Source organism: Diabrotica virgifera, chromosome 6 (assembly GCF_917563875.1).
Source record: "Diabrotica virgifera virgifera chromosome 6, PGI_DIABVI_V3a".
Classification (NCBI taxonomy): Eukaryota; Metazoa; Arthropoda; class Insecta; order Coleoptera; family Chrysomelidae; genus Diabrotica; species Diabrotica virgifera.
In genome coordinates, this window is record NC_065448.1 from 224882297 (window position 1) to 224906374 (window position 24078).

At 33.5% G+C, this 24078-nt stretch overlaps 1 protein-coding gene across 2 annotated transcripts in view; it reads right to left on the reverse strand.

The window, feature by feature from the left end:
• The window catches only part of LOC126887287 (cell division cycle and apoptosis regulator protein 1-like), a 47639-nt gene that overhangs the window by 19511 nt on the left and 4050 nt on the right, over window positions 1–24078 (reverse strand). For both annotated transcript variants that reach the window (XM_050654696.1, XM_050654695.1), the window contains exons 2-4: window positions 20022–20307; window positions 15263–15766; window positions 6491–6794 (exon numbers count right to left, since the gene is read on the reverse strand). In XM_050654696.1, coding sequence (XP_050510653.1) covers window positions 6491–6794; window positions 15263–15766; window positions 20022–20307 — 1094 coding nt within the window. The remainder of the gene's footprint in view (window positions 1–6490; window positions 6795–15262; window positions 15767–20021; window positions 20308–24078) is intronic.

A 24078-nucleotide genomic window follows, 5' to 3' on the forward strand; every position in this document is an offset into this window, starting at 1 on the left:
ATATATCCCAATCGTAAGGTCTTTTAGGTAAGTCGAAAACAGGAAAGTTAGCAAAATCATGATTATGAAGCCTTCGCGATTGACCATTTCTTCTATATGATTATACTTAAGTATGAATATTATAGTTGTTATAAAAATAACCCTACAAAATTATTCTCCATAATATTTTGTATTAAAAAGCTCTTCATCATTGGCTGTAGAACCCCTGGTGGACCTCGGTCTGTTCGAGAATCAGCTTCCATTCCATTCTATCCTCCGCCTTGGTTTTCCAATTTCGTACTCTTAACACCCGTAACTCATCTTCTCTGGTCCTTAAATCGTACTCTGGGCCATGGGCGCACATACCCATGAGCAGGGAGGGCCGTGACCCCCCTGCCCGTGCTCTGGGCTTACGTCTTTTCGTCACACTATCCGCTCTTTGGTTATAAATGTGTTTTGATGGCTCCATCTCGTTCATTTTCGTTAAATAAAGTTATTTCATTAATTCTGGAACATGTTACCGGTGGAATTACCCCTATCCCCCCTAGATCCGCCACTGTTCAGTAGTTTTCTAAAGATAAAGCCAAACTACAGTTTTGCTGGTATTGCATAACTGAGAAGCATTCATGAAAACATGATAATGCTTATATCGAGCAAACAGCACATTTTATACCGCACTTCTTTAGTTTTCTGAAGACTTTTCGGAGGTTTTCTGAAGACTAAAATACGACCCAACTATTTTTGACCACAAATTCATATACAACACGCAAGTATGTATGAAGAACATGAGTTTCTCGTCTTCTAATAATAAATATTTTCGTTCACTTGACCGTAAATTAGTGCACTTAACGTAAACCGAGCACCCGAATCCAATAACTTTAGAAGGCTGTAACTCGAGAATAGTAGTTATTCAGACCCAGGTGCCATGGACTTTTTTAATCTACACATCAAGAAGTATCATTGACCAAACTTTCATCATATTTGACCGGGACCACTTTTCCATAAGGAGTGTTGCCTGGTCCTTTAAAATAATGCTAGATTTCTAATGAAGTTTTTTATAGACAAGCTTTTTTAATTTTCTTAATACTTCAGACAATTATTCTTAGGGTGTTTCTTAATCGATTTACATGTTTAAAATGACTATTAAATTTTTTGTGAACATCCCTATTGCCTAAGCTCTTTGTCAAAATTCGTTTCTATGGTTTGAAAGAATTACGATATAAAACTATAGTAACTAGTGTTCGCTTTTTGGAAGGACGTGATTTTGCGAAGTAAGTAGCCACCTAAGACTGCTAAGTTCATGTCACATGTATTTTATTAATTTAGCGTATGGCATACAATCATCCAGCTTTTTCTCTTGTCCAGTGCAGGACAAAAGCCTTCTCAGCACGTATCCAGGAAGTTCAATCTTGTGCTAATTGCATCCATCAACCATCTATTCTTTTTATGTCATCTGTCCAGCGTGTTAGTGGTCCGCCTCTGCTTCTCTTGTCCATGCGAGGTCCCCATTCTAACAGTCTTTTTGTCCACCTGTCATCCTGCAGTCTCGCTATATGTCCGGTGAAACTCCATTTTAATCTGGTAATTCTTTCTATGATATCTTGCACACCTGTTCTTTGCCTTATTTCTAAATTTATCACTCGATCCGCAAGTCTTATTCCTAGAATGGATCTTTCCAATTTCAACTGTGCTATTCTATTGTATGCCACAGTGGATGACATACAATAGGAACACATAATTACTAATTACACATTTTTATAAAAAAAGTACTTTTTATAATACCACCTTTTTATTATATAAAAATACAAAAATAGACGGTTTAGTTTTGATTTAAATCTGTCTCCTGCCATCCCCCGATAGCGCTATTTCTAGGTCTACCTTTTGTCAAGGAGGCTATGCAAGAAGACAAATTTAAATCAAAACTTCCGTAGTTCTCGGTATACAATAAAACTATTTATACCGGAGTAAGGTTAGAACGCCCTCTAACGGGGAATAAGTGAAATAAATGGCGACTCGATTCTAGTTTTCTGTTGACCTAGATATCAAAATATCAAAAGGCACCGCTGGGAAAATATTCCAAAAATGCGGTTCAGAGAAACTATATGAAACGAGTCTTTGTACTCTCATACAGAGTATGGCATTAGTAAAAATACAAAAATAGACATATTTTGGCTATTTTATTATATATTGGCTAATATCTTTTATACATTAAACTGCAACTTCTGACACAAGAACTTTAGAATTTTTAATTTTAAACATCCAATAGCGGTTACAAATATGTAAATAGAAAATTTTACATGACATAGAAAGTAGCGCCATCTTTTGAAAAAAGTGAGAACTAATTTTACCATAGACAATTTAAAATGGCTTAAAATTCCAAATAAAGCAATGCATCCATGTAAAAGCTGTTGAATATTGCATTGTCATCGAGTTCTGAGCTATTCTGAAAATTTCAGATCTCTACATAGTCGGGAAGCATGTTTAAAATCGAATACAAAATTTTTCCCGGACAAAGTGACAAAGAGACAGACAGACAAAGAATAGAAGAACTATATAAAAACGTGGTAAAACAATAGAAAACGTTAAATGTACGCGCACCACAGTTACACTAAGGATTAAGAGTTTTTCCCCATCTATGTAAATGTTGTTCATGTATTGCGGGGCAGTTCAAAGCCTGGCGGTTTCTGATCAACCATTTGGTGTACTTCCTTTGGTGAGTCACTCTCTCATTAGGCCAGGAACCGAAGCTTTTCACCTCGCAATTTTTACAGAATGGATCGATTTGCTTGAAAATTTGAGAATAAGTAGTGGATAGTCCAAGGATCAAAATCTATATGATGCCGAAAAGCGCTTTACCCATGCGGGTGGTTGCCACCCCATCTCGGAGGTGGAAATTTTTTATTATATTTTTTCCGCAAAAGTTGATAAAAACATTCATTCTAAGCAAAATATACATTTAAAAAAATAATAATAGTTTTCGATTTATTCGCTATCGAAAGTGTTAGTTTTGAATAAAAAAAATAAATTTTTTTCGATATATGTATGTACTAATTTACGATTCACTCGATTTTTGTAGTATAAAAATTGTTTTCAAGCCAAGTTCTTGGGAATTAAATAACCTAAAATTTTATATTAAAACATTTTTTCGTATCTCTGATGCTAATCTTTCTATTCTGAAGAAGATGTCATTTTTTTTACAAACTACAAAAATTCGTTATTCGCTTTTAACTCCAGTTTTTTAAAAACTAATCATTCTCAGCCAGTCAAACTTCTAGAATCTATTAAGAGGAAACAGTAGCGATCAACAGGTAGCAACAAACACGTTCCAAGATTGCGGCTCTAATTTGGAATATTCTGTCGAGGTATTTGGCACACATATTCGTAATATAATAAAGAATGGCGGTACAGAGCCCAATTTCAGAAATATGTTAGTATGTGGAAATTACTCTACAACTAAATAAAATATTGAAAAAAGGAGCCTGTACCGCCATTAAGAAAGACAAAAAAATACACTTTCTTCAAATAAACTTTTTTATTCCATGTCTAAATTTTGTGTAATCTTGGAACTACTAAAAATCGATTTTTTTATAACAAGAAATCGAACGTCACTGACTTAGCAACATTTCGCGCCTATGTGTATAAAAATTATTGTTTTTGATAGTATAAACGCCACTGTCAGTGTCGAATTACCGACGCACTGTTGCCTCACTTTTGAAAGTTCGCAGAACTTTCGCAATATTGGACCGCGTTTGTTGCCACCTGTTGATCGCTACTGTATCACCTTAACTAAACCAAATAAGAACCAAACCAAATAAGAACCAAACCAAACAAGAAACAAACCATAACCAAATAAGAATAAATAAGGCCAATGATTAAAAACACCGCCAACTTACATTATTATGCTTACACTTGGATTTCTCCTTTTTTTTTCAAAAAAATATATTGATTTTTTAACCGTAACTTTTTAATTTTGTACCTTAGAAAGTTTTGTAAAAAATAACTTTGTAGGTTTTTACAAGAAGCCTATTAATATTAAATTTTTTTTAAATCCTCAGTCGCAAAAAGAGGCGACTTTGAAAGGGTTGGTATTGTCCTTTTCATGAGCATTTTTCAGTGCGTAACAAATGATAGGAAAAAGGGTAAGTCCGTGATAATACACATTTATGACATTTATTCTAACATGACATTTTAGTTAAATCTGACAGTTGTCACATTTTATTTTCAATTTGGAACAAAAACAAATCAAATGTGTTTCTTGGATTTATAAAATGGTATTTTCTTTGATTTGTATAGTCTTATAAATTATACAGATTATATTTGTAATATTATTATATAATTAAAAAAAAATATTTTTATTATTATGGCGCCATCTATCGACAACTAGAATAACTAGAATAAATGTTGGAAATGTCTGTAATCACGGACGTGCCTTTTTTTCTGTCACATACAATTTAATGCGTTAGAAAGAAATCGAAAAACTGTGACGCACTGAAAGATGATCATGAGAAAAAAAATAAAGGTGGTTTTTGCATGTTATTACAAGTTTTAATTGTCAATAGCTCACTCAATTTTTGCCGTAAGAAAATTTATTTTAAATGAGATTCTTGGGAATTAAATAAGATACAATTTCATATTTAAATATTTTTTCGTATCTCTGATTCTAATCTTGCTATTCTGAAGAAAAGGCCATTTTTTCCAAACTACAAAAATTCTATTCGCTTTTAACTCCATTTTTTTTAAATTAATCATTCTAAGCCGGTCAAACTTCTCGAACCTATTAATATACCTAAATAAAAAATACCAAATAAGGTTAATGACTAATTTTAATTAGGGTAGTGATTAGGGGGTTGCTTGCGATCACTTTTTCGCTGAAAAAAATGGACACTGACATTCTTTTCATTATAAGTCACTTAATTTTTGAGCTAGAGACTTTTTTTATTTCTGGATATAGACATTTTTAAGTACTTTAAATTAGTTTAAACAAGCTGTCCTCGAAAAATGCATAGTTTTCCCGTCTTTTGACTTTGAAACTACAATGTTTAGCATTTGAGGAAGAGGAGCCAACATATAATAAAATATAGCTAGATTACTGTTTTTCTTTAAAGAAAATTTAAAAAAACAGTTTTGTTTATTTTTTCGAAAGGAACATTTTTGTTAAGTAAAGTTGTTTTGATAAAACGAAAACTTTTGGAGTTATTAGCAGAAAACTTATTAAAAACATTGATTTTTTCGATATAAAACTAACACTTTCGATAGCGAATAAATCGAAAACTATCAATTTTATCAAAAAAATGTATAGAACGTTTTTTGCTTAGAATGAACGTTTTTACCAACTTTTGCGATTAAAATATAATAAAAAATTTCCACCCCCGAGATGGGGTGGCAACCACCCCCATGGTAAAAGCGCTTTTTGGCATGATATAGATTTTGATATTTGGACTATCCACTACTTATTCTCAAATTTTCAAGTAAATCGATCCATTCTGTAAAAATTGCGAGGTCTTGTCCTATTTTAAGCTTCATTACTTGGACTACATTGTCTTCTCCAGGCGTTGGTGAGGCTGAAATGTTTTTGATATAAGGAGGTGGTCTTTAACAATGGAGGATATCTGTAGCGCAGTCTGTTCAATTCGATATCAGGCTTGTCATGATGAATGGGTGTTGATGATTTTTTTATATTCTCTGAAAAGAGATGACTTCTTGGCATTTTCGGCTGTAGGATGTAGCACAGAATAGGAAGCCAACAGTTCGGTGTTGGTCTAATTGTACCTGAGATCATTCTCATTGTCTGGTATAATTGGATGTCAACAATCTTCGTATGGTTGCTATTGAGCCAAACCGAGGAAGCATATTCAGTTGACGTAGTCTCCATCATGAAGACTACGTAGTCTAGTTCCAAATCGAACTGGCTTCAAATAGCGTATTATAGCTGATTTATGCTCCGTCATGGTTACCAACTCTGTGAGCTAAGGACAAAACTGATTCCTTTACAGATATACACAAAAAAATCTTTCGAGGTCGCAGTAACCACTCCTTTACTACAATCTACAAGCTTCAAAATAATCAATCAGCCAGCTCTGACAACTTACATAATTACAACATTTATCATAAAAGATTTTATATCGAAATGTGTAAAACCAACACTGAAAAGTTCTTTGAGTCACTTTTTGGCGTCTACACCTAATACATGTGAAAGAAATGGTTGAAACATGGTTGAAAGAAACATGGTGTGAAACAGTTGTGCTAAATATGTAAATAAGATTAATATTGATAATAAATAAATAATTTCCACACCAAATTGTTGTATTTACTTACTTACTGTTTTCCTATCTTTACGTGTGTATCTCATAAATTTTCTTAATTTTAGTAAAATATATGAAACCAATCACCAATAACTGGATAATTAACAATCTCCAAGTCTCTAGAAACCCTTAAAAGCCCTACCAAACAACGTCATCTCAAAATAAGCCACCAAAATACATAAATAGTTAAAAAGGAACGGTTCAGGTGCCTTTTCATCAGCTTGCGACGACTGATCCCCACTGGTATCCGCAACTCGGGAAGCAGCATCCCCACTACCACCGCTCTCTGCAGCACCAGCACCATCAGCAGCAGCGTCAACAGTCTCAGGCTGGGTCAAGATGCGTTCGCATTGCTTTTTGTAGGAGTTCTGCAGATCGTCCCACTCCACCCTGGTAGGCAAGCAGCTCCAGACATCCGGCAGAAACAGTACGACGGTCTCGACACGGGCAGGGATGGTCTTCCCCTTGTAAGTAGACTCGCTCCGACGATAATACAGCTCCAAGAAACGGTACCTAACGGAATATATCAATATATCAACAAGGTAGCAGTTTATTTGCCCTTTTAATACCAATAGAGGCGACAAATATTGAGTCGCCTCGCAAGAATTTTACATGAAAATGTGCATTCTTGAGAGATTAACGATATTTATGCGTTCAATAAATTTTTATCTAATTTATTTTATTCTACATTGAATTTATTACTGTTTAATTATTAATATAACTTTATCACTAGGCTAAATTTAATATTATCTATAGAGTTATACTCATATGATTACACCAAAACAAACCCAAAATAAACATACAAGTCCAACTGCGGTCAAATCAGAGAACAATATTCAAACTTTCTACGAAGACATATGTAGACAATATTTTAAAGTCCATTGAAACTCAGGAGGTTACAATTACAATGGGAGATTTTAATGCAAGAATCGGGGAAGAAAAAGTGGAAGAATGTACAGAAGGATACAGTCTGGGCAACAGAAACGAAAAGGGTGATAGACGTATCGAATTTTGTCAAAACAATAATTTTGTTAAAGCACGGCAAATACATTGCTAAAAATGGCAAGAATCACGTGGAATCCAATAGATCGAGAAAAGAGAAGTGTAAGAAACAAAATATGTATTAGTTAGACAAAGAAACAGGAACATCATCATCATGGACATCATACAGGAACATCATCATCATCACTCCTAGCGGAGTGATTGCCGCCCTCTTTGGGCTCTTCTGATTCATTTGTCGCTGTGAATCAATCCGCATTAACATTTTGGTTTTACAATTGGTTGTGTGACTTGGCATCTTCTACAATTTTTCTCCATTCGTTCCTATTTTTGCTTATGGTTACCCATTCTCTAACTCCCATCTTCTTAAAGTCCTCGGCTATTTGGTTTTCCCATCTGGATTTGGGTCTTCCTCGTGGTCTGCCTGATATCCAGGTAATATCAGCAAAAACATGTCGGAGTGCTGACATAGGATCAGATCACAATCCAGTAGTGACCAAGATTAGACTCACAATGAAAATAATAAAACGAAGAACAATAGATGCATAACTTGATAAAAGTAAATTAAGGAACCTACTCATAAAAACCTACCAGATGAAATCAATAATAATTGATTAATGAATAATTGATGAATTCGACCGTTACTTGATGGACGTTCATTTTATCTGTTGTTCTGAAGCTATTTTCTTGTGGCATTTTTACAATTTTAACTATTTTTAATGGGAAATAAGCCACAATATTATTAAAAAATGATTTTTATTAACGTTTCTACGCCCAAATCGGGTACCGTTGTCAAAATACAAAATACTACTAACAACAAAAATGTTGTTGCTTAGTAAAAAATTCTTCTAATAATTTATTTAATTTGACTCATTTATATCGGCAATTCAGATACATATGACACATTTTAAAGTAGAAGACTTTAAAATGATATTGCCAATATTTATGAGTTGCGTTCCTGGGACGACTTTACTGAAAGATAGTTCATTCGATTACATGAAATCAACCCCAACTCGAGAATATCCGTCACAAAAAAATCATATCATGTGATCTGTCTTTAAAAAGACAACCACATGCAACGGTGACATTAAAATTCTCGCGTTAGAGATCTCATAGTAAATCACGAAGGAAAACCAGGAAAAACCTCGTGATACTATCCCGACATCGTAAGTATTTGGTCTTACATTTAAATTACTCTCAAAATTAATACCAAATTCTGACTTTACTATAATTTTGTTTAAATTATAAATAATATCAATAATACATGGATATATAAGATATAAGTAATACTAAAATATAAAATATGTACTAACTCGACTATTGACTTAATAATTGTGGTATTTTCTTTCTATTGACTTCCTCTTTCAGTATGGGTATCCACATCCTACTGCATTCCACCGAGGAATTTGCGACACAATTGGTTTCGTTTAGCATAATTAGAGCCGCTTCTTTGATTTTTCTCTTTTTACTATCTGTTTCTTTCAGGACTATACTTGAATCTCTCCACTGAACTCTATGTTCATTATCCCATGCGTGTTGACATATTTGAGATCTATCAAACTCTCTATTTTTAATATAAGATTGATGTTCACTTATTCTAACGTTTAATGGTCTTGATGTTTCACCTATATAAAACTGTTCGCATTCACAAGGTATTTTATAAATACAATTCTTTGTCCTTTCTTGTTCATTGTTAGGTTTAGTCTTAGATAGAATATATCTCAATGTGGATACCCATACTGAAAGAGGAAGTCAATAGAAAGAAAATACCACAATTAGTAAGTCAATAGTCGAGTTAGTACATATTTTATATTTTAGTATTACTTATATATCCATGTATTATTGATATTATTTATAATTTAAACAAAATTATAGTAAAGTCAGAATTTGGTATTAATTTTGAGAGTAATTTAAATGTAAGACCAAATACTTACAATGTCGGGATAGTATCACAAGGTTTTTCCTGGTTTTTCCTCGTGATTTACTATGAGATCTCTAACGCGAGAATTTTAATGTCACCGTTGCATGTGGTTGTCTTTTTAAAGACAGATCACATGCTATGATTTTTTTGTGACGGATATTCTTGAGTTGGGGTTGATTTCATGTAATCGAATGAACTATCTTTCAGTAAAGTCGTCCCAGGAACGCAACTCATAAATATTGGCAATATCATTTTAAAGTCTTTTACTTTAAAATGTATCATATGTATCTGAATTGCCGATATAAATGAGTCAAATTAAATAAATTACAGTAGAACCCCGCAAATCCGAACTAATTGGGGGGACAGCCTGTTCGGATTCCGAAAAGTTCGGATTATCCGAAAGTTAGCCTTAACTAGTAGTTCAAAGCTTTCATTGTGATTTTGAGTAGCCAAACGTTCTCGCAAGAGTGTGGACAATATTTTTGGACTCAAGTTGACTACGAGAGAACCAAAGTAAGTTTGTGTTTAACCTTTATAAATACTTTATAAACCTATATATTAAAGTATAATATTTATTTTTAAGAAATTTTAAATGTCAAAGTCCTAGTAATCCTACATTGTCCAATTTTCTGGCTTTACTCTGTATAATAAACATGTTTTTAAGTTTTTGTCTTGAATTTTTAAATTTTTTTCACTTTCCGTTGGTTCGGATTTGCCGAAAGGTCGGATTCGCGGGGTTCGGATTTACGGGGTTCTACTGTATTAGAAGAATTTTTTTACTAAGCAACAACATTTTTGTTTATGTTAGTAGTATTTTGTATTTTGACAACGGCACCCGATTTGGGCGTCGAAACGTTAATAAAAATCATTTTTTAATAATATTGTGGCTTATTTCCCATTATAAATAGTTAAAATTCATTTTATCTAACAATAAAACACTGAAAACTTTTGTTTTCTATACTTCCACAAAATTTATTACAACTATCTGACTACAGCTGTTTCGGCAGAGTGCCTTTCTCAAGTGATTTAGTTTACTATGTGTTTGCCTTTTTAAAGTCTTTAACTGAAGAGGTTGAGGAGTGGGGAGCTGTTTGTCTCGAGTTGGTCATTCAGAATTATATCTGTATTTTTCAATTTATTAATTTCCATAGATTCTAATAAAGATAGTTTAAGGCCTTTATTTTGAATATGCAGAATTTGAAACTGTTCATTAAAAGAATGATTATGATCTAGAAGGTGAAGTGCGTATGTAGAAGTGTTTGTTTTTCTATTGTTGAAAGCCCTTTTGTGTTCTGCTATCCGTTTGTCAAAGGTTCTGCCAGTTTGACCGATGTAAGTTTTCGGACAGTCACCACAAGTTAGTTTGTAAACACCGTAGTTGTTTTCTCTTTCGGCTCTTATTGTTCTTAATATATGTGCTTAAGTTGTTGTTAGTTCTGAAAGCTGGTGTTATTCCTTTCTTTTTTATGTATCTGGCTATTTTTGTTGTTATCTTGCCAGTATATGTGATAGAGCAGAAGGTACTGGGTTCTTTCTGTGGTGGTGGATAGACTAATTTCAGGGCTTTCTTATGGAGTTTTTGGTTTAAAATTTTGTTAATTGTTTGTTCGTTATAGCCATTGTTTACTGCTATTTGTTTAATGATGTTCAGTTCTATCTCGAAGTTATTTTTTGACATAATAATTTCTGTCAGTCTATGTATCATGCTATGGTAGGCTGCTAATTTGTGTTGTGTAGGATGGGATGATGAATTGTGTATAGTTGTATCAGTATGGGTAGGTTTATGATATACGGAGAGCTCATGTTTGTTGTGTAGTCTGGTAATTGTTACATCTAGAAAGTTTATGGACCTATTCTGTTCTGTTTCTATTGTAAACTTAAAATATTACTATGAAGTGAGCTGTAGTCAGATAGTTGTAATAAATTTTGTGGAAGTATAGAAAACAAACGTTTTCAGTGTTCTATTGTTTGATTAATGAATGTTTTAAGAAAAAAAATATTCAAGATAGAAAGCGTTGATAAATACAAATACCTGGGAATCTGGATTTCAGAAGGTAATAACAGAAATAAGGGCCAGTATAGAAATAGCAAGAAATGCGTTTGTAAAAGTTAAAACAATTATTATCAATACAGACCTTAATTAGAGTGTGAGATAAGAGTAAGAACTCTGCGATGATATGTACTTTCAATTTACTTTTTAGAAGCGGGGCACTGAATCAAGAATATATAAATAAGCTGAAAAAGATCCAAAAACAAACAAATATACCACGATTTGATGTCTCAAATTTAAAAGAAGAACCTGTACGTCAGAGTCTAAAAGAAAAAATAAATGATAACTTAAAGAAAATCAAACAAGACGTGATAAAAACAACAGATGTTAATTACAAATGGAACATGATACAAGAAACGTTAGTAGAGGCAGGAAAGAGAAGATATTACCCACAAAAATAATAAAAAAACAGAGATGGATAACTTCAGAAATCCTAGAGCTAACGGAGGAAAGAAGGAAACATAAAGGTAGGAGTAAGGCAAAATACAAGGAAATCCAGAGATTAATAGGAAAGAAAATAAAAGAAGTCAAATCCACCTGGCTGGCAAATCAATGTAGTGAAATAGAAGAATATTCTAAAAAGTATGATAGCTTTAACATGCACAAGAAAATAAAGGAAATCACAAATACCCAGCGATATTCTAGAAGTCAAAGAGAAATTAAAAAAGTGGAAGACATACATAACAAATCTGTTTGAGGATAATAGACAAGAACCGAAAGAAATCGACAGCGAAATGGGACCAGAGACCATAGTGGAGGAAATCAAACAAGCAATACGAAACGCAAAAAACGGAAAAACTGTAGGTCCAGACGAAACACCTGCGGAATTACTGTAATGTCTAGACGATGAAACTCTATCGGTATTACTGGATCTGTTTAATGAAGTACATAAAACCGGAAAAATCTCTCAGGAATGGTTGGTGTCCACCTTTGTAACAATACCAAAAACAATATATGCCAAAGATTGTTCGGACTATGGGACAATATCACTAATAAGCCATACCCTCAAAATATTTCTAAAGGTGATTCATGGAAGATTATAGAGAAAACTAGAATATGATATGGATGATATCCAATTTGGGTTCCGCAAAGGACTTGGAACAATAGAGGCATTGTTTGCGTTTAATGACCTCTCTCAAAGATGCTTAGATATGAACCTGGATATTTATTCCTGTTTCATCGACTTCGAAAAAGCGTTCGACAGGGTCCGACATGAAAAACTAATAGAATTATTGAAAAACAGAGATATAGACAGACGAGATTTACGAATTATCATCAATCTGTATTGGAATCAAAAGGCCAATATAAAGATAGAACAAGAATCCGAGAATATTGATATAAAGAGAGGAGTAAGACAGGGTTGTGTTCTGTCGCCGCTACTGTGTAACCTGTACAGTGAAGCCATATTTCAGGAAGCGATAGCGTAGCTAAGTGACGGAATCTCTATAAACGGAAGAATAGTAAATACCACAAGATTCGCTGATGACACCGTTATAATGGCAGACACCCTGGAATCGCTACAAGAATTGCTAAATAGAATTAACGATTACTGCATTCGATACGGACTAAAAATAAACAAGAAAAAAACTAAATTTATGATTGTCTCAAAAACAGAACATCGAAATGAAAAGTTAATGATAGAGCAAACCCAAATAGAAAAAGTTAACGACATACAAATATCTGGGAACCTGGGTTGATGACAAAAATGACCAAAGCAAAGAAATTAAAGTCCGAATTGAAACTGCAAGGCAAGCATTTATAAAAATGAAGACACTGCTTACAAACAAAGACCTTCAGTTCCCTCTCAGATTGAGGGCTCTAAGATGCTACATATTTTTTATATTGCTATACGGAATGGAAGCTTGGACATTGAAGAGACAACACATAAGAAGAATAGAAGCGTTCGAAATGTGGTGTTACAGAAGAATATTGAAAATTCAGTGGGTTCAAAGGATTACCAATGTTGAAGTGCTACGACATTTAAATAAGGAGTTAGAAATTATGAAAAGTATAAAAACTAGAAAACTGGAATATTTGGGTCACATTACCAGGGGAGAAAAATATGAGTTGCTGAGAATTATTCTGCAAGGAAGGATCCAAGGAAGAAGAAGAATAGGAAGAAGACGCATCCCCTGGCTGAGGAACCTTAGAGAAAGGTTTAACTGTCGTTAATTACAACTACTCAGAGCAGCAGCCAACAAAGTGAGGCTTAATATCATATCGGTTAAGTATCGGAGGTTTAATATCATAGCCATTATGATATTAAACCTCCGATAGGAGAGGGAACTTTAAGAAGAATAAATAAGCTACAGTCGTTTGAAATGTGGTGTTATAGAAGGATGCTTATAATAGTATGGACACAGAAGAAAACGAACATGAAAGTATTGCGAGAAATGGGCAAATAATGCGAAATAATAAACACAATAAAAATAAGAAAGTTAGAACACCCGAGACACATAATGAGGAGACAGCGACATGAAATGCTAAGACTGAAATAAGGAAATATAAGAGGAGGAAGGAGTAAACGAAGAAGGAGAATGTCTCCCTCTCTCTCCTATGGCGCTACAGCCCAAGTCGGGCCCTGGTCTCCCCCGCATCTGCCTCCAAGTATGTCTGTCTCTAGCTGCTCTCCTCCAGTTGTCAACCCTCAATATCTCTTTACATCGGTTCTCACTTGGTCTAACCACCTCTTCCTTTGTCTTCCTACTGACTGACGTCCCAGTACGCAGATGATGTAAACTTGATGGGAAGAAGGAGAATGTCATGGTTGAAAAATTTAATGGACTGGTTTAAATTGCAGCTCAATAGAACTCTTCAGAGCAGAGGTAGATATAGGAAAGATAGTAATGATGATATCCAACTGACAGGGAGACGGCACTTAAAAAAGAAGAATCCACTGCCAAAGCATGTTCGATAAGACGCTGTTTTGCTGCCATTTTTGATTAATTGCTACCTAAGGTACGTTTAGAGACTACATCTCCGGACCAGTAACTCTTCCTGGTGGATTAAAATTGTTAATGTGTTAAAGTAATTATATTAGTGTTTGTACTACATTTTTTCTAGTTTTTGTATTATATTTAGCATTTCTGTCAGTGACATTTATACTTTCATGGAATAAATAGAATATGTGTAAAAATAAACATGAATCGAGGTGTATCAGCTTTTTACGATCAAGTTTTGTAATAATACATTGTTTTATACATTCCACGGTCTGAAGTTACTTCAGACCAGACTTTTTATCTGGTAAGTTTCAAGTCAACCAAAATGACAGTGTATAAAACCGTATATATGCCAATTACAATATATGGGGCAGAAAACTGGGTACTTAATGACAGACAAAGAAAAAGTTTACAAGCTACAGAAATGAGATATGTACTTAAGAAAAGTGGTGGGTGCAAGAAGATTAGACAAAAGAAGAAACGAAGATATAAGACATGAATTACAGGTAAAATCGCTCAACGAAAAAGTCGAAGAAAAGAAGTTAAAATGGGCTAGACACATGATAAGAATGAGTGGTGACAGACAAGTGAAAATGACACGGGAGGCCAAAGCAGTGGGTAAAAGCACGAGGGGCAGACCAAGGAAAAGCTGGAACACCAGTGTAAACAAAATACTTAGAAAAGAGGAACATTGTGACAAGAAGCAAAAGTTAGCAGCAGATAGGAAGAAGTGGCATAAATTTGCAGAGATTATATATAAAGGAGGAATCCTTGACACCTAACGGTAAAAGAGGCAATCAATTATGTATGTAAGTTTCAAGTCACAACCAGAAAGAAATATGTACTGCCAAAACCACAGCCTATAAACCCTGAAAACAATGTATCTTCCTATGTTTACAATTATGTTATTGTTTGTTGGTTAATTATTAATAATACGTCAAACCAAAATTAAATCAAACTATTGGTATAAAAAAGGAAATAAAACCACTGTATCTTAAAAATCCAGATTTCTTTTACAAAATCGGGATTCCAAGAATCCAATTAAAACAAAAGAAAACAATCAACGACTTACCATTGAGTACAATTAGACAGGTCGATACCTGTCAGATTTTTACAAGTCCTTATAGCTGTTTTGATCAACACAGTGGGATCCTCTTTTGGGTTTTCGCCATCTAGGGATGGACTCCAAGCACCTCCTATAGCCATAGTTTCATTCTTGCCCCTGAGACCGATCAAAAAGTCGATCAGTCTGGTAGGGTGCACATAGTCTTTCTCGTCATTGTCTTTATCGTCAGCGAGAGAGCAGCACCTGTGGTAAATTTCATCCAGTCCAGGGGTGCTCATCAGCATGACTTTAGCGGAGAAGAGATAGTCGGCATCTGGCGGATCGGAGGAGCGGTTTTCAAGGACTGGTGCGACGTCTTTGTGCATTATTTGGAATGAACAAGGTTTGTTGATAGCAAACGGTTTGTCAGCTGGAAAGGAATCAACCCATTTTATGCTGGTGAAGAAGAAATCTGAAGGGATATACATGTTTTTATATCTTCTTTTAAGTTCGAGAACATCACCACCATCCCTGTAATTAAAAACATTTTAAAAACATTACTCAGTAAATAATACATATATACTGGGTGTCATATTATAACTAATGCGAGTATTTAAATTATCATAATAGAATAGAATAGAATAGAATACTTTATTGGTATAGCTTTACAGCTGCCATCATAAAGATGGATATACACGTCAGATATACAACACAATATAGTCACAGACACATAATCAAATACCTATACATACACTTAAATTTTAGATTTAACATAATGTACATTGATAAATATGAAAATTATTAATATTAGACAGAACTCATAACAGCAATCTAGTTGCTAAGTATTCTTCTACACTGTAGAATGCATGTTTACATAGTATACTTTTCACAACTCTTTTGAATTTCACCGGATGCAAAGATCTAACTTCATTTGGAAGATGATTATATAGCCTGACCCCCACATAATCTGTGGACTTCTCAAATTTGGATAGTTTGTGACCAACAGTAACAAACTGATTGGCATTCCTAGTTGAGTATGCATGTAAATCAGAATTTCTCTTGAATGAATGTAAATTATGCTTAATATACAATATGGATTTCAAGACATATATGGAAGGCAACGGTAAGATATTGTTATTAATGAAAACTTGCTTACAAGTATGCCCAAAAGGAATATTGAAGATAAGTCTAATAATTCTCTTCTGTTTAATAAACACTGTGTCTGATTTTGTGGAATTACCCCATAACGTAACATTATAAGTAAGGTGACAATAAACCAAAGAATAATATACATTAATGAGAGTTTTAATACTGAGTGTTCTCTTCAACTGTACTAAAGCATAGAATGAACAATTTAGTTTCTTATTAACATATTCAACGTGAACATCCCAACTCATAAACTGGTCCAAGAATACACCTAAAAATTTTATGTTTGGAATATTTACAATTTCAGGAATAGACACAACTGGCATATTTCGTTTGCATCTAAAATGTATATACGATGTTTTATCAATATTCAGTTGTAGCAAGTTTTGTGTACACCATGTTTGGAATAATCTGATAACCCTTGACACTCTATTTTGAAGCTCTACGTATGTATGTGCTGATACAATCACAGATGAGTCATCTGCGTACATTACAATGTGGTCATGAGTAATATGATCGGGTAGGTCATTGACAAAAATAAGAAATAGCAGTGGTCCCAACACAGATCCCTGCGGCACTCCTACATCTACACTGAAGATGTCTGACCTTTCCTTGTTTAATTCAACATAGAATTTCCTCTCCAGAAGATATGAGTTCAATAAATTTAACATGTTACCTCTTATTCCGTGGACATACAATTTGTTAAGGACAAATTCAAATTTAAGACTGTCGAATGCTCTGGAAAGATCAAAGAAGATACCCACTACAAGAAGACCATCATCAAGGTGCCTATAGACAGATTCCATAAATACTTCAGTAGCCCCCTCTGTTGATCTTCCGGATCGAAAGCCATGCTGTTCTGAACACAGTGCATTATTTTTGTCCAAAAACTGTATGATCCTAGTGTAGTAAGCTCGTTCAAAAATTTTTGAAATTACATTTAACAAAGAAATAGGTCTATAATTATCAATACAAGTGTGATCGGATTTTTTATATACTAGGTTAATTAAATATGCCAGCGGTTCTGATATAACATCCTTGATGTGTTTGATCATTCTTGTGTTTAATTCATCATTTCCAAAAGAATGTTTATTTTTAAGACCACAAATAATATCAAGAACCTCATCAGATGTTACTGGAAAATAAACAAAACTGTCTATAGTCCACCTATGTGATAAAGTACAGTTTTGAGGGTTATTGTCAAGCCTATTTTTTAGTGCATTATTTCTGTCATTGAAATGGCATGCAAAATATTGAGCTAAATTTTTATCATCTGATATTAGTTTGTCTTCAATTTTGAGTTTAATTTTATTAGTACTTTGCTTTCTCCCTATAGTTTTATTTACTATACTCCACATAGTTTTTTGTTTATTATTACTACTTACAATTTGAAGATAATTGAATTCCCTTTTCTTTTCAGCAATAAGATTATTGTATTCCTTCTTGGTAGCTTTATACTCATTCCAGATGTTACTATTATTAGAGTTTTTAGCTTCATTAAATAGGTTTTTTAATTGTTTACTCCTAGCATATATGTCATGATCAACCCAACCTTTACTTTTATGCACGTCCTTACCTATTTTACTTTTAAGGGGACAGTTTGAAGTAATAGCAAAGTTTAAAGTATCCATAAATTCGATAAAAGCGTTATTAATATTACCTTCATTGTATACCTCGCAAAAACCAATCCTCATTAAGTCTTGTTTTAGGATGTCTAAATTATTATCATTTAAACACCTAAAACACTGCTGTTTTATATTAGATTCCATCCTATCCTGATTACGACCTACAACAATGTCAAAAATAATGGCAAGATGGTCACCCATATTGGGTTGATTGACTTGACAAGTATGATTCATAGTGATATTATTAGTAGCAATGTAGTCAATTTTTGTTTTTGTTACTTTATTGTTAATCATGAAAATACGTGTTGGTATATTTGGGATATTAAGAGACAAACCAAACGATTGAAAAAGATCATCTAATCGAAGTTTTTCATTGCTCTGAATTAAGTAGTTGATATTAAAGTCTCCACAGAGATAAATTTTATCAACACGGTTGTGAAAATGACCTAAAATATTAAAACAATTATTTATAAAAGAATCTAGATTGCTGTTAGGCGTTCTGTACACATTAATGACTAGAAATTTACAGTTACTGATTAAAATAGTCACAGCACAACATTCAAAGCTTTCTTCCTCAGAGAATTTACGGCAATCAACGACTGAGACTGCATACTTGTCTGTCCCAGATTTAGATAAAATAAGAGTTCCACCATGTATTTTATTTTTTCTAGTAAAATGGGTTACTAAAGTGTACCCTGGGATATAAATAAGATTAATATTATCCTCATTACACCAGTGCTCCTGAATACATAGAATGTCAGGTTTTTCAGCATTAGAAAAAAGCTCAAGATTTAAAAGTTTGTTTGTTAAACATTGTACATTAACCGAGATTAACTTCAATTTAAAGTCATTTACTATACGTGAAATAGTTGTATTGCTTGAGGACCCACCTAATGCGACAGCGTCCTCCTCATCTTGAAAAACGAGACTAATGCTCCGCTGGGCCAGATTTCTCGCTTCCATGCATTCTTAATTAAGTCTCGTCTAATGGTCACTTTCATGGATGCATATATGTCAGGTTTTTTGGACTGATGGATTTCGCATTTTACGCCATCTAAATGATTTTCCAGGAACTTTTCTAATTGCTCCGGTTTTGTATCAGGCTTTAGGCGAGTCACATGTAGGTTGATCATTTGTGGAACAGCCTCAATGTTGCAAGGTGACTCGGTACTTCCAACTAAGAACTTCCTCTTTTTTCTATGAGCTACCTGTGTCCACGCACCGTTGCTTGAAGACTCTGAAAGAACCGGAGCATTATTTTCAGTGTTCAACAGATTATGTAAAACAGTTTGAGTTTTGGCTTCTTGCATTGCGGCACTCATTTGTCTTGATGTAATGTATTTTTTTTCATTTGGCACTTCATTTCCAAAGTTTGTCGATGTTGAGGATCGCGCTAGCGTTCCGTCTGCAGGAATTTTAGTCACTACTAATTCAGTTTGTTTACTATTAGTAAGGTCATTAACATTTTGTAGTTGTTTATCATCTTTACCAGGGGAAGTCCAGTTTTTTCTTTTGTCAACGTTAATTACCTTGAATTCAGGTTCTTTAGTTTTTTGTTTTACTTTTTCTTCAAGGAGCTCGTTAGTTCTTTTTAACAATTGATTATTATCAAATAAAATTTTATATTTTTCCTCTTTTTCACTTAAAATTGTTTTTAGAAAATCAATTTCCAACTGTAGGATATGTGCATTTACCTCTTGAGTATGACTTACTGAGTTTCCTTTGGGATTTTCAGATTGTTCACATGTCTCACATACAATTCTAGTATCACATAACTTTATACATTTCTGCTTTTTTCTTGATGAACAAGATAAATGAAAAATACTTCCACATTTTATGCACACTATAACGTTAGTAGTTTTCTGGCAACATTTGAATGCTTTTTCCTTAAAATTCTCATCATTTACAGAGAGGAGTAATTTCACGTGCGCATCGTTCGGCGCCATCTTGATTGCTACTGATTGAATAATAAATAGGCTACACAGACATAAAAAAAACAAACATATTTTACTCACAAATCCAAATTAATTTTAGGGATCTGCACCATATATCTCGGAATAATCCTTGGCCTCCTTCTTACACCCTTTGGGGATCTCGACCGTGACTTGGATCGTTTCCTGATGGGAGATTTCCTGTCGTCTCTCTCCCTGTCTCTTACCCTATCCTCCCTCCTCCTCTTTCTATCAACTTCGTCGTCTTCTCTGTCTCTATCTCTAGATCTGTCTCTGCCCTTACCATCTCTTCGTCTTCTATCAGATTGGGGCACATAGTTACTGCTGCCATAGCTTCTAGACTGGGAACCTGAAAATAATTGTGTTGAATTAACAAAAAATTTATGTGCAGAAAAGAAATAAGAGAATACAAGGATGAAAGTTCCAAAGCAGTTTATACACCTCTCGACTTTCAGCAGCGAATCATGGTGCTAAAGAAACAGCAAAAGAGCATAGTAATACAAGATATGAAGTTTTTAAGAAGAGTTGAAGGTGCTACCAAAATGGAAAGAATAAGGAAGACAGATATAAGGAATGAACTGAAAATACAATCCAGGTTGGAGTTTATAGAACAGACACAACTAAGTTGGTTGGATCATTTTCACAACTAAGTTGGTGGGAAGCAAAAATATTGAAAAACAAAAAAGAGGATGACCAAGACAGGCACGGGCTGAAGTAACTGGAAAGATATTGGAGAGAAGAGGAGTGACATACATAGATGCAAAGATGCTGACACAAAACCGCAAAGAATGAAAGAAATTTGTTAAGAAATAAATTAAACCTTACATCATTATATGGTAGAAATATATTTTTAATTATTTTCCGATCACATTACAATGGGATGATTGCATTTAGGATACAGTAGGGCTAGTCTTTAACAAGATCCTTTAACAACCATATTGGTGTCTTGCTGGTTTTATGTAGCGGGCCCTATTGGTAATTTCCTTCTAAACAAATTCTTAATAATTGTCCAAAATGCAGCTCAGAAAACATTGACTCTTCAATTGAACAATTTACTGATGTTGTCATGTAACTTACCATGAATTGAGGCATGTTTAAACATTACTTATTCTTAAATGTAATTATAAATGTATGTAGATCGTTTAGACAGTAAGCTATGGAGTTTTGAGAAACTAAATTTTTTTTCCTTTATAAAAGGTATATTTGTTAAAATCCCTATACAGGGCTACATCATAAAACAAACAGAACTAGTTTTCAATCGGTTGACCGATCATCATCAGTGTTTCTTGAATCGAACATGCTAACCACCAAAGTAAAAATATTAAGGTAAATGCCCTTTAAGCAAGGATTTAAGCATGGATTTAACCCTTTAAGCATGGCTGTGTAGAAGCTAGTTGCTTCTACACAGCCATGATGTGATCAAGTCATATTTAGCTCTATGGTACCTCGAGAGTGAAAATTGGATATTTTATACACCCATGTGTAAAATCACATCATTTTTATATGTTCCTATGACGGATTAAGTTTAAAGGGTTTTTACCCTAATATTTTTACTTTGGTGGTTAGCATGTTCGATTCAAGAAACACTGATGATGATCGGTCAATCTATTGAAAACTAGTTCTGTTTGTTTTATGATGTAATAAAGATATAAGAAATCTGTATTGAAAGAGGTTCGAATATCTAGTAACAACTATAACACAAAAACCAAATATAGAAGAAGAAATACAAAATAGACCAATGAAAATGAACAAGTGTGTTTATACATTAAATAGAATTAAGGAATAAATGCATATTAAAAGGTGCCGAATTAAGAACAAACAGAATGGTTATTAGGCCAACACTAACTTATGCATCAGAGATATGGACATTAGATAAAAAAACAACAAGAATTGGTGCAGATATGGGGACAAAAAGTAGTAAGGAAAATATTTGGATGAAAAATGGAGAAGTGTTTTTATCAGACAGGCAAATAAAGATCTGAGAGTACAAAGAACCCAGCATACTAGGAGTGATAAGAAGTCAACAACTATGATGGCTAGGACACATACAAAGGATGCTAGATCCAGTAGACACATACTGAAAATGTTACTGTCAGGTACAATAGAAAAGCATCAGAGAGAGAAGAGGTTGGCCCAGAAGGTAGAAAATGAATGTAGATGATCTAAAAAGACTCACTGTCACAAATTGGAGGATGAACGCAATGGACAAAGGATGGAGGAGAGTGGCCAATCAAGCCACTAGCCTACTAGGCCCATTGCACTATTATTATTATGAAAATTGCATTATTACTATGAACATGAAAATTCATAGACATGGTTGAGGCTTTAAATACACAAGTGTGCATGTACACCTAAGACTTTCCTAATTTTCTATCAATTATGTTATATATGTACAATGTGCTGTTTTTAAATAATATATATACATACATATATCTGTACCGTTGAGGTAAACAGTTGTAACTCAAATTTTTGCTGAAATGGAGTTAATACCACACTCTCGTTGTCAGATTTTCATAGCATCTTGTGGCAAAATATCGTACATCCAGCGTTATTAGATGCCTAGATAAGGCGTTTAGAAACAATAGCAACTCCATTAGTCAGTTGAGGTAAACAGTAATACATCCATAGCAACTCCATAGATGCATGCGTATATTATGATAGTATGCTTTCGTGTGCAGTAGTGATAAACAATCGTACCTCCCTCCATTTTTATACTAAATGGCATTTTGAGAGTGTTAAAACGGGATAATGAAAAACAAGAGTTCTTTTTTTGTTCCAAACATTGTGATTTGGTTTTTGCATTTTTAAATACGGAATATAATATTTTTGTAATCACTTACGATTTTTATTTTGCATATTACCTGTTTAAAGACAGAGATAAAAAGTTGTAACTCCCAATATTATACATCAGGTAAATAATTTCTTAACAATACTAATATCCAGTAATAGATTTGCATTTACATATTATTATATAATATACCAATAATGTTGAATTCGATGTAATGGAAGTAAAATTTTTTTTATAGTTTATTGACTAGTCTGTACGTTTTGCATTTCTTGCAAATGTATACATTATGGATATACAACTGTTTACCTCAACGGTACAGATTAACGCCCTTCAGTAGGGAACTATGGACAAGCCACAAGCCCTTATCCCTTGCCGTACTGCTCCTCCATAAGACGATCAGACACCAGTTTATTCCAGACAGAGTCGTAGATTCTATTGAATTTTATACTACAACGTTGGCCTTTTTATTAATTTCAAATGAGCAGGCTGAGGCTCGAACCTCGATCGCAAATCCACTAAACTTGTTGATCGACTGCGCCTCAGCCAACTGAGCCGTCTAGATCGACATAATGATCCTTCATTTTTGTATATTGTTTTTATCCTAAAAACCAAAATAATTGGTGCTTAACTTCTACTTTTCAATTTCCGTTTTGTCTGCTAACTTTTTAAAACCCCTGGTTTTGTCTGCGTAACTTGGAACCATATGGGAAACTTTTTTAATATCAATTTTACAAAAAAAAGTTATTCTCTATAAAGTGCTCTGCATAGTCTAAAACCTAAGATGCAATCATCAGTTATCAAATTTTGTCAACAGTATACGAGGTATGTTAAAAAATATGAATTTCGCTCAAGAGCAAACTACCTTTATATTTCAAAATATCAAAAAATATTTATTATGAAAAGTTATTTGTAATTAAAAACCATATTCAAATATGTAATAACAGCCTTCTACTTGAAAAAAAAAATTTCTGAAATTTTATTAGACATGTAATAACTCTTTTATTATTAATTTTAGGAAAAAAAGTTATTTTTCATAAAAATCTGTGCATAGTCTAAACCTCAAGATGCAACCATCAGTTATCCAGGTTTGTTAATTTTATACGAGGTGTGCCAAATAATATGAATTTAGAAAAAATTATTTCTAAATTCTTTTTAAATTCATATTATTTGACACACCTCGTATAAAATTAACAAACTTGGATAACTGATGGTTACATCTTGAGGTTTAGAACATGCACAGATTTTTATGAATAACTTTTTTTTTTCTAAAATTATTAATAAAAGAGTTATTACATGTCTAATAAAAAAAAATGATGTTCGGAATTGGTAATT